Source organism: Manis pentadactyla, chromosome 2 (assembly GCF_030020395.1).
Source record: "Manis pentadactyla isolate mManPen7 chromosome 2, mManPen7.hap1, whole genome shotgun sequence".
Taxonomy (NCBI): domain Eukaryota; kingdom Metazoa; phylum Chordata; class Mammalia; order Pholidota; family Manidae; genus Manis; species Manis pentadactyla.
In genome coordinates, this window is record NC_080020.1 from 200,917,572 (window position 1) to 200,934,342 (window position 16,771).

The 16,771-nt window shown below is 41.1% G+C and overlaps 1 protein-coding gene across 10 annotated transcripts in view; it reads left to right on the forward strand.

The window, feature by feature from the left end:
* THADA (THADA armadillo repeat containing) overlaps positions 1–16,771 on the forward strand; it is a 362,728-nt gene that overhangs the window by 235,558 nt on the left and 110,399 nt on the right. For 8 of the 10 annotated variants that reach the window (XM_036925595.2, XM_036925596.2, XM_057497255.1 and 5 more), the window contains one exon: positions 12,517–12,632. The exons of 1 other annotated variant lie outside the window; for it this stretch is intronic. In XM_036925595.2, the coding sequence (XP_036781490.2) occupies positions 12,517–12,632 (116 nt within the window). Of the gene's footprint in view, positions 1–1,070; positions 2,816–12,516; positions 12,633–16,771 lie in introns of those variants that run through there. One more of the 10 variants, XM_057497257.1, reaches the window with a different exon arrangement.

Genomic DNA, 16,771 nt, shown 5'->3' on the forward strand with positions numbered 1-16,771 from the left:
CTCAACCCACATGGTAATTGCCTTAAATTTAAAATCAAATCAACAAACTTTTGCATTCCAGTAAGGCTCTGTAGGAGATAAAATGACATGGTTTACATAAAAAGATAAATAGCAATCATGGCAACATATCTTAGGTGCCAAATGAGTGGTTCAGATAATAAATACTATGGGATGAGAGGATGGAGAGATTGCTGCGACCTAGAATTGTCAGAGAGAACTTCACAGAGGGCACTGATGAACTGAGCCTTAATGGATAAGTAGAAATAATATGAATTCTCTATAAAACGAGGGATCACACCTTGATTAACTCACATGGCATCCCATGTAATAAAGTACCTTTTAGATGATGATTTGAATGCCATTAGTCTCATTTTAAATATCTATCTATCTATCTAATAACAGATATAAAATCCAGTTAGAAGCTCATCAGTGATTATTGTCCAGAGTTCATTGTCAGCTAAACCAAGAAAACTCATAAGCGAAGGGGTTTTTTGGTCAGTCTCAGGGATTAGAGGTTAATAAGGATTGTTTCCACTGATCCTTGGCATTGGTTAGACCTCTCTCTGAACAAAGGTGACCTCACTGGAAGCTGGGCTCAAGATTTGGAGAGACCCTACTATGGCCTGCCTCTGTGACTCTAGACATCATACACCCTCATCAGGATTGTGGGAGGCACAGTTATCAATAAAGGCTACAGAAGCTTTTGCTTCTGAAGACAGTGTCTGGTTTATTCCACAAACCCCAACCATCCAGTAGGCTTTTATAATTCTGCGTAAAATGGGTGCAACAGATGTTCCTGGACCTCACTGCTGGAGGTATTGAATGGCAAAGGAACAAACAAACTGGGGAGGGGGGAGAAGCAACCACCCAAATCTCCATTCCTAGGGGTTTAGAGGGGTCATTTTTTTCCTTCCTCCATGTGAAAATATAAACAGTTGCTTTATAAACAGTTGTCACTTTTTTGACTTACAAAGATTCAGTCTTTTCCTTTTGTTTACTTTGATGACCTTTGAAATAAGCTGCAACCCAAAGAGTAAAAAAAATTTTTTCCATCTTCATTTTTCACAAAGAGGAGCCTCTGTGACGCAGCATGCGGGAGGCCCGCAGACTCCTGATGCAGGCTCCGGCCCAGTGCCAGGACTGTGGAACCTTTGGACCCCAATTCCCTCACTGGGCAGCTCGGAGTAATGTGCATTACCAGCCTGAAGACCAGGTGCTGAAAGCCAAATCATTTTCTGTAGGTCAGACTCTTTAAAGACAAATTTTACAGCTGCTCTAAAATCTGGGTAATGCAAATTAATATAACTTTGCAGTTCCTTTGGCCTTGTTTGTTGAAGAGACAAACTGGAGATACTGCTGCAGCTCTCAAGAATGTTTCTCAGCTCTCCTGCTGCCAGCCCTCTCTACCCTCAGTGGATCCCTTCTCTGACCTGGTCTTCCACCCACATTGGGCACAAATCTGAAAAGTCACAGGGGAGGGGTCTAGAGGAGCCTTGGAAGAGTAGTAACATCTTCACTTTTGTGCTCTGAAAAGTTCCTTTTCTTTAATTTCTGTGTCTTAGTGAAAATTGCCACACAGCCACCTTTCCCAATGTGAATTTTCATATTGAGTATGGAGTTAGACAACATGATAAAAAGAGTATTATTTATTTAGCTTTTGTTGTTTGTGATTCCACAAATACTGCATTTTTCCTTTGTGGTGATAAGACAGTTTTGTATCTTGTGGTGGTTATACAAATCCATGTAAATAATGGCATATAAAAAATAATATTGAATGGCAAAGGAACAAACAAGCTGTTAGGGGGAGGGGCGACCACCCAAATGTCCATTCCTAGGGGTTTAGAGGAATCATTTTTCTCCTTCCTCCATGTGAAAATATAAACAGTTGCTTTATAAACAGTTGTCACTTTTTTGACTTACAAAGATTCACAGTCTTTTGCCCTTGCAAAAGGGCATACACATACACACACAATAATGAATACTTGTAAAAAATGGCAAAAACTGAATAAACATGTAGTTTAGTTAACAGTAATGTGCCTGTGTCCGTTTTCTGGTTTTGATACAGTACTACAGTTACATGAAATATCACAGTTGGGGGAAGCTAAGCATATACCACCTCTACTATTTTTCAGCTTGTTATAAGGCTATAATTTCAAAATAAAAAGTTAGAGAAGTAATGCATTCTTACTGTAAACCTTTCTGAATTACAGAAATATGCAACATTGAGTGTAAAACTCCCCGCCCCCACTGTTAATAATTAGGCATCAATAAAAATAGAATCATACTAATTCTTGCAGCTTACTTTTTCACTTCCCAGTATTCTTGGAGATATTTTCATGTCAGTCCATATAAATTTGTAACACCCTTTAAATGACTGTATATGATGGGATACTTGGAGAAATATCCCATAATTTTTTCAACTTTTCATTTCTTGACCTGTTTGTCAAGATGGTTATTTCTAAAGTTTCTTAGTATAATTAGTGCTGCTGAAGATCATCCTTGGGCATCTTTGCCCATATCTCTAAGTGTTCCTATGAAATAAATTCCTAGAATGAAGAATGTGCATGTTTTTCATTTTGATAGCATTTGTATAGAATACATCGTATGTACAACAACATGGCCCTGCTGGTTATCCCCCAAAATGATTGTTGACAATTTATACTCCCACCAATGATGAATGTGTCTGTTTACTTACCTCATCTAATCATGGGTCCTACCTGTTTGTCAAAAATTTTGTGCAAATCAGTTTTTTTAATTAACTATTTTAATTGCACTATCTTAAGCATTAATGAAATTAAACATTTCTTAATATGTTTATTAGCTATTAGTATTTTATTTCTGAATTGCTTGTTTATATTCTTTGCTAAATATTTGCAGTTCCGGAAGTGTATGCCAAAGCACTGTGGGATAATTTTAAATTTTGGGAGAAGACACTTGACATCTGTGAGATATTATGTGAACCACTGGCTTCAAGTAATTTACAGTTATTAAACATTAGCTCACACTACATTCCTTTTGAATATTCCTTTGTATATCTTTGCAAAGTTGAGTCTTTGATCATTGCTGTGATAAAAAGCAAATACTGTAAGAAAGTCAATGTGAAACAGGAATGAGGGTCGCAGAGTCCAATGATTCCAAGGCTTGGGAAGTTATGAAGTATTCAACAGGCGCACACATCCCTTTAGTAATTTGTGCTTATTACAGAATAAAATCAAAATACTTTTTCTTTCAACTTAGGTGTATTATTTTTTCAAACAGTTCCTAAGTTGTTAGGGCATAAATACTTACTAGGTTGTTTGGATCTAACTACATAATAAATAGAACTATTCTATATTTCTTTTGGCCTAGAGGCACCATGAAAAAATTATTGAGGTGTACGGATGCTATGAATGGAGAAAGTTTGTAATTCATTCCATATTTTATTGAATTACTTTAATTTTTGTTACTGATTTCCACTTTGTTCCTTAGAGGAATTAGCAAATATTTTGTCCTTGATTTGTCTTTTCTTTTGAATATTACTAGTAGTTTTTGCAATACAAAAGTTCTCAGTTTTTATGTTGACATATTTACACCATTTTTATATTCATGATTTTGTGTTCATTCTTAGAAAGCCCATTTTTATCTGAAGATGATGAAACATTTTCCTGTTTTCTTCTCACATTTTTATAGTTCCTTTTTTTTTTTTTTTTCCTTTACATTTGGTTAGTTTCTCCATTGGGTGTTTATTTCACTGCAAGGTTTTGGGTAGGAATCCAACCATATTGTTTCCGAAAGACCTGGTTGATTGTCTTAATACCACTTGTTGAGTAAATCAGATTTTCACTATTCTTTAAATACTTTTTCAGACAAGAAAATGTCACTTGTATCATTTATTGAGTTTCCAGTGGATTTACTTCTGGACCATCCATTCTCTATTTCTCTTATTTATTGTTTTCCACCTTGAATTTTAGTTAGTTATATACAGATCTTATTTCTTGCACTAGATCATAAACTCTTCTTATACTGATTTTATTTCTATGTCCTACAGCTGTTTTCTCTTTCCTTTCATCTCTCCCTCTCTAAATCTTTTTATAAAACTTTTGTTATAGAAAAATTTAAATATACACAATTGTAAAAAGAATAATATAATGAATCCCATTTACCCATCACTCAGCTTCAACAATTATTGACTCATGACTAATTTTGTTGCGTTTATTCCACCACCAACTTCCCTGCTTATGTATTGCTTTAATGTTAACTGTCTTGACTGAACAAATTATCTGTATTATTCTTCATTAATCAGTTTTGCTACATCAGAGAATACCTTACTGATCTCAGTATTGTCTTTAAGGAAACTCAATAGTTGAAGATCCAGATATATAGAAAAGATAAATTATCAAGTATAATAAAGCTTCTCCTAAAGAATTCAAGCTGGTTTATTTTACAATTAAATAATTTCTAACTTAAAACATTTTATGCATAGATTTTCAGAAATGTTGTCTGTGCTCTGAAGTTAGGAACTCTTTAGTTAGAAGAGATAGTATGTCAGTGTTTAGCAAATTGTTAATTCTTTGTATGCAAGCTTTTGTTTGTATGTTGAGTTAAGGTTGAATACCTTTGACATCACTTTCCAAACCTCTCTTACTCAAGAGCTCAGGGCTCTTGACACTTCTCCTGGGTGACAGGATCCCTAAAAGCAGTGTAACATTTGGAGCACCACGCCAGAGATGATCCGAGACAAATGTATACTCACTCTCTTGGTAATACTGAACATTTCCCCCCACCCCATTGTATGGGGAGAGTTTAGAAGGTAGCTTTTAGTGCCCCAGCTGCTGCTGTGGATATGGGTTCTGCTCCTGCCACCCCTGGTAAGGGGGCGTGGTGGGATTCTAGATCAATGAATGCTCTATTTATTGACCCCCTCTCCACCGCTACATATCCTTGGGGCCCCAGGAGCTATGAAGAACAGGACACAGTCCTTTCCTTCAAAGAGCTATATACCCCAGGAAAGGAAATTGTGGATTGATAAGCATGTTGACAGGATTTTAAAAGTTAAAAAAAAAAAAACAAGTGAAATATACTGAACAGGAAAAGAGTAGTCTCAGTTGGAGTGGGGGAAGTGGCAGTTGATGAAAGCTGAGGGAGGCTTTATGGGGGAGGTGGTGTTTCAGCTGGGCCTTACTGTATGAATGGAATTTCAAAAGGCGGAGTGGAGAAGGAGGGGAGAGAAATGGAAGAAACATCCTGGACAGAAAAGTATGTGTAAGTTGTCAGGAATGGGAAATCGTCCCATAGGGCCACAGAATACGTATATGAAGTGGAGGAAGTAGGAGGTAAAACTAGAAAGGTCGGTTAAGCTTTTCTTTCCCACCAAATTCTTTAAGAGGCTGGAAGCCATCAAAGGATTTTGAACTTGGGAGTGGTGCAGTAAGGTCTCTTAAGAAGATTCTCTGCAACCATGTGTAAAATAAGTTTAGAGGCCGGTCAGCCAAGTTGTTTGTTTTTTTCAGCATCTAGGTATAAGGTCTTTTGGTTCCTGAACTTGAAAAGTGGGACTGTTAATAAAAGAGGGAATGCATTTAGACACAAAGTGAATTTCCAGGTCCCTACAAACTTTTGTGTTTTGTACATTTTAGTCCTTAAGCATATTCATGGCCTATTTCCTGTGATTCTCTTCACCTGACCAGAGTCCGCTAGGAAGTATTTACATTTTATAATAGTGTCCTTTTCCTGAAGCAGCAACACAACACAGCCAAGTGTCACCTTTTGGGAACTTAGCAAGACCTTCCTAGGATGTGTTCTCATGTGATAAATAGGTTGAAGTTGGCGGGTGGTGTGGGGTGACCACTGAAGTGCATCCTGGCCTGCCTCTAGCATTGGGTCAGCTGGGTGGCACCTGTGGGTGGTACATGCCCACAAAGCCCTTTTTTGTAGGAATGACCAGGTTGAGCAGCTCAAGTATCCCCAGGCCATGCCTGTCCTCCACACTAAGCCTCCAAGGCTGGTAACGCTTGGTCTGTCGGTAAAGAAGTATGGTGTGTTGAGCTGTCTGTACAGGTAACGAGGTATGTGCATATACCCAACAGCACGGTGTCCTGCTCTGTGGAAGTCAGAGGCACCGGGGATGCCCTGAGAAGCCTGTGGTAGCTGGGGGATAAGATTAATATGCCTGAAGCAGAAAACAAATCCTAAACCACATTGTTATAACGATTATAAATGTCATATAAGTTAGAGAATTCTTCTCTTGCTTTCCCATCTCCTCCCCACTGCCACACACACATGCAAACAACATCTGCCTTCCTTTTAAATAATTTTTTCTATATCCATTTCCTGGCAGTTATATGAGTCGGCATGTTTCTGTGGATTCAAAAATTTGATTCCTCCCTCAGCCATCCCCCTCCTCATAACCTACCCCACCCTTTTCAGTCTTACTTAAAGCCATAAAATACCTCTGCCTGCCTGCCTTTAGTTCTGTTTGTATGAATTAAATCGACAGGATAAATATTCACATTCCCAACTACAGGCTGAAACAATGTTTGCCTGTTCTGCCCAGTGAGTTGAGAAAAAAAGGGGGCCTGACATCACCCTATACTGTACATTCCCGGCATAGATCATTTATTTAAGTCCCTGAAAAAATACAGATGTTTTACCAGCCGAAATAAAACCCTGTGTAAACACTGGGCTTGGAAAAATGTGGCTCTGACTTAGCTGTGGGGGTTGGAGCAGCACGGGAGAAGTCTCTGCAAAATGGCAGATAGAGAAATTCTATATTTGGCTGAATGTGATTGGGGTAAAAGAGTTCTCCCACAGTCTGCATGCTGCAGAAGAAGAATAGAATTTGTCTTTAAGAAAACACAGTTGTTGAAGTGAGTAGATTTGTTGATCTTCAGAGTTCGGGATTGTTAATGATAACAATACATTCACCCCATTTATATCTGACTTCTGAAGTGAACTTCTCTTTTTTCATTGGAGGCTGTCGTTTTTCATGGCCTGCCTAACCTGGTCCTGTTATTGCTGGATCCTGCTGGTTTCTGGAGCTCAGCTGCTGTTGATTTTATAAGGGGGAAAATTGCCTGGAAGCCATGCTTGGTGAAGAGGAAAACCCATCTCAGCGTTGCATTCCCAAACAACCATATATCATCTTGATCTTGTCTAACACAAGTCACTATTTTAGTCCAGCCGCATAAACCAGACATATTTTACTGGTGCAGTGTGCGTTTTTTCAGGGCTCTGCCTCATGACTCTTTTAGGCCTGTGCCATTTATTCAAAGAGCATTACATTTGCTCTGTGGAGTTACTTTTAAGATTCAAAGCTGCCAAAATAGACCCCATGCTTTACACAGATGCTTGGGGGCTCCCCTGAGTCTCACTGTGTTTAGAGTGGGGACGGGGGTGGGCAGAGGGTAACTGTTTCCAGGTTCTCCAGACTTTATTTAGATCCACACAGAGTTTCATTAGGGCTTGCATCTCAGGGGCCAGAACTCGAGGCCCCTCTCAGCTGCTTCCTGACCGCCCATCCTCAGGGCAGGCACGACCACCTCACGTCTCAGCAGTCCAGGCCTGTGATGGTCAAGGGCAGTGCTGTTGGTTTGCACTTGGTTTTGTGTGTGTGCCTCCTTTCTATCTCTGACTGGATCACAACTATCTTAAGTCAATGAAGCTTTCTCCTGTTTCTTTTGCTGATGACACCTGTAAGTCCACTCTAATCTTTCCCCAAGGGGCCTCCTATAGTTAGAGGTAACCAGCTGTCCCAGTTTGTCCTGATGTGATCCGTAATAGATCTCCTTTTCACACTCAGCAGAATTCCTGCTTTGCAAGATAAATTACCCCAACTGGAGCAGCCCTCAGATGGATACTCCTAACCAAACTCACTAAACCCCCCTCCCTCATTCCCAAACCTGCTACATAGTCTCTTGGAAGATGGCCCTGGGTCACGAGCTGCCTGAGTTGAGCTCTTCCCTGACCTTCAAGTCCATTTCTAAAGCAGTTGCCAATTCCCACTTCTTCAGCCTCCATCATGTCTCTCACGTGTGTTCTTCCCTCTCCATTCCACTGCCGCCATCATTGAGATCGGGGCAGGGTGAGGGTGTCACAGAATCAGAGTCCTGCCTGTGCCAGGCAATAAGTGAGCGAAGGGGGATGGGTAAAAGCATGCAGCCCCCTTAGTCCATCCTTTGCTTTCAAACTTTTGGGTAGAGATTTGGGTTCATTAAATGTTTCATTTTCCTCTTGATTCTCCAAAAGTTAAAAAAAAAAAAAAGAAAAACACGAGATCAGTGCTAAATGACATTGACACTCCACCTTAGTGCCTGTGAGTGCTAGACGGTAGGGGGAAGGCAGTGAGCCAGAATCTGCATTTCTGGTCTAATGGGCCAGTCCTGGCCTGGTGACTATTGCCCTGTAGGTGTGCGGGCCCACAACTGCCAGATCTCCTAACTTTTCAGAAGTTGGAAATCTGAATGGTCTTGATGTGAAATCATCTGCAGCCAGTTTTGGCCCGCAGGCTGTTCTTGCTTTTCAGCTTTGGGTTTCAACCCTCAGCATCCCATCTCGACTGGCAGTCATCTTGGTCATCCAGCCGCTTCTAATCCAGCCTCCACACTGCCCCTGCCTTTTTCTCTCAAATTACAGATCTGATCACATCAGAGTTCTCTGCAGAGGTCTTTGCTGCCTTAACGGAGTACACATTCATTGATGCTGCATTTAAGATCCTTCTCAGTCTGCCCTGACCCCTCTCACCAACTGCGGCCGCTACCACCCACACACATCCTGGCTGTGCGCTGTCACTCACAGCTACTTGGCTGTCCCCTTAGCAGTCCCAATATTTTCTTGTAATTAGTAGGTTTCTTTTAAAACAGTTGTACATTTCCAAAAAAAATGGAGCAGGTAGTACAGAGAGCTCCCATATATTCCTCTACTGCCTCCCTCTTCCCAGTTTTCTCCTATCATCAATACCTTGCATTAGAGTGGTTCGATTTTTACAATTAATGATCCAGTATCGATACATTATTATTAATTAAAATCCATAGTTTACATTAAGATTCCCTCTTTGTTGGCAATACCAATATTTTAATGCCCTTTACAAATTTTTTGTGGTTCAGGTTCCTCTGCTTCCATATTCTTGCCTGGATTCTGGCAAGATTCTTTCAAAAAAAAGATTCTATTCAAAGCCAAGTATGAATATCAGTCTTTCTGCAAAGCCTTCTCTGACTGTTTATTTTGGAATGGGGGCTTGACGGGAGGCAGCAGGCAGAGAAGGAAGAGAACTAACATCTTTATCAGGTGCCTAATGTATGCAGTGTACTATGTATTCCCTCTACAATCCCACAAGACAGATACTGTTATAAGCTGTTCACATTGAGGAAACAGAGCTTAAGTAAGTTGCCCAAAGCCACCCACCCCCATCCCCCAACCCCCAGTAACTGGCTGCAAAGTCTATGCTCCTCCCAGTCTATCCCATAGGGCTACATTCTTATTACTAATCTAGCCTCCCGGTTTTCTCCCCTGGATTAGAAATACACAGGAGTGCGGTGGGAGTTCTGTGTTACTCAACTCTGTGTCCCCACTCCTAACATGGGGTTGGCACCTACAACAGCTCATCAAACCCACGGGCATGCGTCCCGAAGAGAATTAATAGGAAGAGGCGCTAAATATGGACATCAGTTCAGCAAATGCTTGCCGAATCCCTGCTCTGCCCTGGCTTGGTGGAGGGTGAGATCAAGTGTAGGAGGAAGGTGCTGGCAATGCTACTGTACAGGTTCTAAGTCCCAGCCAGAGTCAGGGAAGTGATTGATTGTTTATCCATCACTCGAAGGTAAGCTTTAGGAGAGCAGGGTCTCTTATTTGTTCTCTGCTGCAGCTCCTAGGGCTGTGCCCAGTGGTAATAGTTGTTGAATAAATATTTGTGGACTGAATGTTTGGATCCTGTCGTAAGTTTGGGACACCTAAAATGGCACTAAATGTCTCAGAGTTGTTGTGTGTGTTTAGTTAGTCGTCATCCTCAGTTCTGGCAGCTTTGGTTTCTCTGTGTTTGGTTCAGTGAAGTCCTATTTAGAGGCTTTTTCCAAAATGTTGCCGGCTTGGGGTTGACCACACTCTTAGCCCAGAAGTTCTTCTGGGCCAGAACTTTAGGAAGAGGGGAAGGAGGGGGAGTTGCTTTGCGCCTGCTGTCCTTTCAGAGATGATGGACAGATGACCCTTCCTTGGAGCTGCCTAGAGCTCCTGGATGTGACCTTGGCCCCTTCCAGATGCCTGGTCTGCCTTCTGGACTTCACACCAAAAGATACCCTCATTTTTCTGAGCAGACTAAACCCAGTGCTGTAAAATGTCATGTGAAGGTAGTCATGTGTTCAAATATTTTCATTAATTTTCTTGAAAAAAAAATTATCTCAAAACGCAGTAACCTGTTGCAGACTTTTGTTTACAAAACTTTTCTTTCCTGTCCCCTCCCTGTCTTCTCTTCTCCCTCCCCTGCCCTGCCCCATTTTCCCCTTGACTTCTCTGACCCTGTCTTTCACTTATATTGCACTGTCACTCCTACATGCTTATTTCCACCAGGGTTCTTCTAAATGTTACCTCCCTCTCCAGTCATCCCAGGTAAATAGATTGCTCTTCGTTCCTGGTGAATAACCAGGATCACAATTGTTGTCTGGTTTGTGCCCAATGTGACAGAACTGATGGGCCTGTAGGCTGATTTTCATAAACCAGAGCTACCAAGCGTTTCAAAAACAGCCTTGTTTTTGCCAAGTAAGGTGAGCAAATATAGGACTAAGTTTAAACCTCCATCAGGAGTTATTTTTGAAGTGATTGCTTCTAAATGAGAAGGATTTGAAAATCTCACAGCTTTCTTTACAAGTAAATTCCAAGGTGGTGTATTTTGCTGGTGTCTGCTGATGAATGACAGTCCTGTGATGCCACGAAAAGCCTGGTGCTTTGGTTTTGTGCAGCTGGGAAGGAAAGTAAAGCAAGGCCCAGTGACTTTGCCAGCTCTCTCAGGATAGTGGGGATTCAGGCAGAGGGAGGTTTTTTTTCTTCACTCTGGCAGTCACCACGTAAGAACAGAAGCCCCAGCCAGAACTGTTTCTCCAGACTTCATGACGGGTGGTTTGGGTCCCTGTGGGGGGTGTGGTGAAGTAGTGATATTTGATCTGTTGCTTCTGCAATAACAGATCCATTATTAGAGAAAGCATTTTCAGTCTCCACATTGGGACTTGTGTGCATTCTCCTGTACAATTACTTCTGTTAAAAAAAAATAGCAGTTATATACAGTAATCAAAAATGTATTTTGACTTGCTAAACAAAAGGTACTCAGCATATATTTGTTGTTAGTCATTGCAGATACCTGACCCAGGAAACCTGCTGGCTCATACTTGCTCAGAGTCTCATGATTCTGGATCTCTTTTATCTTGGTCTCCTGCTCTTTCTCATTTGTCCCTTCCATATTTAGCTCTCATTTATGTGCCTCATTGACAAGAGAAGAAGAAAAGAAAAAGTTGAATCTTGTTGCTTAGAAAGAATCTGCAGCTCTGGTGAAGGATACAATAGGAAAAAAAATAGTCTCCCAAAGTTTGATGTGTGTTTATCTGTACTTTCTTTGCTCTGCCCACCCCCTCCCTTTGATTTTTATAAGGGGGACTGAAGGATTTCTCAGGCATCTTTCTCTTTGCCACTAGCTAAGGTAAGAGGATCTCACCTCTGCCTTTGTCCTCTTCCTTTCTCAACTGCAGGTTTACACTCCTTACAGAGGCCTTATAATGTCATCACAGAGTATGAATCCAAGATGTACATCCATGAGCGTGTGCACACATAGACATGTATACAGCCTCTGCCATGTGTCTGCTAGAATTGCGGCCTTAATTCCAAATGGAGGCAGCTAGAGATACAACAGGATTTGTCTTTCTCTGCTTAATTCCAATATATAATGTCATATAAGAGCAAGAATAGGACGTGTCTGCTTCACTGCTTCTGCTCCTGACATCTCAGTGAAGATCTGCCAAAAAAATCTAGACAGTTTACAGATGTCACTATCCAGTATTTGCAAAGGCAGGCGTCATTGTGGCCAGCTGCTTTAGCCAAGCCTGTTCTGATAAACCCAGATATGTAAACCAGTTTAGACTCAGACAACTGATTTTTCCTACAAAGACTTTGACTTTAAAAGGTACTTTTTTTTCATATAAGACAACTAACTTAGAGAAAGGTGTTGGCGTTTCTTTGCCAAAATCAATTTCTAGGTTGTGTGTAACTCATAAGCTCTTGCATCAAATGATTGGTCATACAGTAGTCACAATCCCCATTTTTGGGGATTGTGCAGGGAACCCAGAACACAGGTACCAATTAAGGAATGTGGGTTTCTCGCCCCTATTGCGCCCTCCAAAACTAACATGCTTTTCTGCAAAGACTAGAGCCATATTCTGCAGGTGTCTGTTTTCTTTGAGGGGAATATTTTGAGGAAACCTAAAAGGGAGGTTTATATTAGGTATATATTAGGAAAAATATATATTCACAGCAGGATATTGCTTTTTCTCTTTTCTGGTTTAGGTTTTTCATTTGTTACAAGCCTTCTCAGACTCCAAATACAGAATGAATACATACTTGCAGCAGGAGCTGGCTGACATTGCTGTTTGTACCAAAGCCAAACTCTGGCTGGCCAAGAGGTATGTTAAAACCCCACAGGAGCAAGGAGTTATCAGGGGTTAGGAACACATTGGAGAATTGCTGTTCCTAGTTGTGGGAGTTTTAAAAGTCATTGGCATGAATTTTTTAAACTTATTGGAGTATTTATCTTTTTAGAACTTTGGGTTGTGGTAAAGAAAAGAAAAATATTTTCTTGATAATTTCTCTAAAACAGCTATGTGGCTGGGGGCCATGTAATAATGGCTTTTTATCTGTCCACCAATCAGTTTGTTTTTATTAATACCTGCTATGCGTCCAGCCCTGTGTTAGATATTGTGACAGTAAAACGCAGTAATTGACTAAATCATGTGGGACAAACTCTTAAGTGCCATGGCAACTCAGAGATTATAGAGATTAGTGTAAGACTTAAGCTGGCACAGAGGGACCAATATAGTGTGAATAAGAAAAAGATGTGGAAGTTGCCTTTTTTAGATAGGTAGTAGAGTAGCTTGAATAAGCAAGGCAAAAGAGTGTGGGTACCTATATTTTTTTATCCTCACCACTGTTAGTTTATTCTGGAACTTAAAACATTTACTCTGTGAAAGATGGAGTAAAAAGATTCTCTCGCTTAAAACACAGGGAGTCCTGTGTGTAGCACTGTTTTCAAAATCCATGTTGTAGGACTCTGATATTGGCAGGACAGTGTTACTGCAAGGGCCCCCTTGCTGTAGTGTCTGGCATTCACTTAAAAATCCATATATCGGTGGTCTAAAATAGTATCCTCTTTTGTATTTTACAAAAAATATACTTCTGTTTACTATTTTTGGGCTCCCCACCTCATATGCAAGGCAAGCAATGGACAGAATGAGGCCTTCAGATCAGTGTGGGCCCGCAGATTCAACAAAGTCTTGTGGAGCACAGGCTATGCACTAGCCTCTGTGATAGGAGATCCAGTGTTGCAAAGATACAGAAGAACTAGTCCTGGCTTCAAGGAGCTCACACCCATGAAATGCCAAAGATATGTAAGTGAATAGTTTTATCCAATAGGGTACGTGTAATAGCAACTCTGTGTAGCAAGTGCAAGAGCAGCTCAGAGGAGGGGCAGGGGGTCAGCACTGAACTAGCCTTCAGCCTTCAAGACTGGAAATTTCCAAGTGGCCAGGCAGGGAGGGGCATCCCAGACTTAGGTAATATCGTAGGCAAAGACGTGGCGTTGTGAAGTGGCATGTTGTGTATGGAGAACTATGAGGAACTTAGCTCGTCTGGAGCCGGAAGTATAGGGTACATGTGGCAGAGAATGAGGCTGAGGAAATACATGGAGGCTACACAGTGGAAGCTCCTAAAGGAAACCGTTAGGTGAAAGGGAGCTGGTGAACGATTTCTCAGTGTGTGGATATGTGAGCCTTCGTGTTTGTCTGAGCACCCATAGCTTTGGACAGGGATATTGATGGGGAAATTCTCCAGTGTCTGAAATGCCAATAAAGTGATAGTTACCTCTCATTTTTAGTCCAATTTTTTGTTTTTTCTCTTTTATTTAGAAAATAGGAGTTGATTGACTTCTCCAAGCCTGCTATCATTTGCCTCCTGTGTGGTGTTTAGACAACTTCTCCAAGATACCTTTTTTGGGTGACAGGGAATTACGATCACATTTGTGCCCTTATCTGTTTACCAATTACTAGGCCAGGTCCTCCTAGCTGTTATATCTGGAGATCAGGAAGTCATGGCCCTCCAGAAGCTATGCTATTGAAACTCCTGCTTCCAACCAGGACTGCCCCAAGGCAGGACCCTAACTCTCCTGTTATTAAAGTGCTGTAAGGGAGTTTGCCCCCTTAGCTTCCTACCCCTGCCTGGGCCTCATAGAAGTTCATCATCCACTGGCTTCCTGAACCCATTCCTTGTTGGAGGCGTAGGAGGAGATGGAGTAACAGGCCAGCCATCTGAATGGACCTTCAGGTTGTGCAGTGCCTGACAATGGATGGCAGCCCTGCCATCAGCCTCCTCTTCCACTGGAGAAGTCCTCCTAGCCTTTTTAACCTTCCTTATAGCCCCTATTGCAATTTTCTAATCAGGCTTTTCATCATCATCACACCCTGCCCCCAACCCACCTCTGATTTTTCTCCAGGATTTACCAGCCCTAGAAAACAAAGGCACGAATCACCGCAATTCGCTGGGTTCCCACTTTCCTTGCTGAGCGTCCAGGAAAGCCACTTGAATTTTTCCAGTAAAGTCAACTCTGTATTATTCAAGTGTGAACTTTATACATCATGGGTGGTCTATAGATGGTTCCTAACAACAGGCTTTCTCTTGCTGCCCTACACACATTTACCATATTAATCAAGTTGTGTTCAGAGCCTGAAATAAAGTTACACACTGCCAGAGTGCAATCCATTCCAAAGCCATTTATCAGTTTTTCTCTATTATCCACAACATTGACACCATAACCTTGAAGTTCCTGAATAGTAAAGCATAAAATCACATATAAGTGATGAAGGTTCAGGTTGTCATATGCTGCCCTGTGCCTGAGGCCCTCTGAGAGTGTCTGTACTAATAGCTCCCATGCCCGCACAGCCCATTATGGGTCCTAGCGAGCCCTACCTTTGAATTCTTAACTGCCTTTGCCATCTAAGTCCTTACAGTTTGGAGTGTTCCCAGTTCCACTGCTTAAGAGGCTCCTTTATGCCTCTAGTAATTTACACATGAAAGAAGAATAAAATGTTCCTTTGTGCCTACTAGGGATTTTCTGTATCAGCTATGAAACATTAATGTTATTGGGAAAAAAAAGGTTTAAATCTTAGCACCCTTTTTCCATTCTGCAGTTTATTTGATCATTGCCCTGAACTCATTTAGTCCAACAAGTACAAAAACATTAGTGAGGGTGTCATTTATTTGTCCTTTTATTCCCAAAGAAGGTTTTTTTTTCTTTTTGAAAAGTTCATTGGAGTCATTGGATAACTGGTTGAATTTTAAAATTTTTGATCCTGAAATTGAGGGCACATAAAATAAAGATTTTTGTCATATATTTATATTTTGACTTTGCAAGATTAATAGGGATTTATGTGAAATGATTAAGCAATAGCCATGTGGTTGGGGAATTTTTGGTGATGAATGGCCAGCTGGCAACGTGGCCTGAGTAGAGGACTAGGCTTCTACTCTTACAGGCTGCTTTTCATTCCAAGATGTCAAAGCCCGTATGGAAATCAGCTCATTAATCCTGCAAGCCCCTTCCTTCCCATTCTTCCTCCATCCCCTCCCTCCTCAATCCAATTTGCCTTCTTACTCGTGGTGCGAAGGCAATTTCCAACTACGGGAGGAACCCTACACTGACCCATGCTGGAAGCTGTGGGAGAATAGGGCCAGCTGCTGGCCTGGAGAGGCTGGCAGTGGCCGCCATGGAAGAGGAGTCAGTGTAGTCCCTGATCATGGCCCTGTCTGCCACCTTTGATCCCTGCAGACCCCAGCCCCGCCATCCCACCTGGATCATAGGCCCTGCCTGAATCAGAAGGACTTCTTAAAAGCCCTGTCAAGTAGGACTAAGAGGAGGAAAGATTTATTCTCTTGATTGAGAGCTGGAATTACTATTATATTGGGCTTGAAATTTTTTAGCATTCACTTTGGTTATCTAGTATCTGCTTTGGCTGTACAAGGAACTCTGTGTGTGTGTGTATGTATGTGTGTGTTCCCTTTAGTAAATGTGGTGAACCAAATGGACTATCAGACTAAGTGCAATGGATAATGTGATGATCAGGAGAAAAATGTGTCCTACTTAATTTTTTTAACTTTTTTCCTTGCTTGTCATTGTAGCATATGGTTATCATAGAAAATTATTCAAGTATAAACTTTGGAAAGAAGAGAATATAAGTCTACTTTTACCAACATCCACTAGAAACCACTATTACTCTTTGACAGTTTTCCTATGCTTTCTTCTAAGTGTAGTTAAGGTTATACTGTATATATAAGTTAGAACCTACTTTTTTCACTTAATGGTATCATGAAAGCATTTGCTATTATTAGAAAATCTGTATGGTATAACTGCTCAAAAATTAAAAATAGAATTACTATATGATGCAGCCATTCCACTTCTGGGTATATACCCAAATGGACTGAAAACAGAGTCTCAAAGAGGTATTTGTACATTCATGTTCATATCTGCATTATTCACAATAGCCAAAAGGTAGAAGTA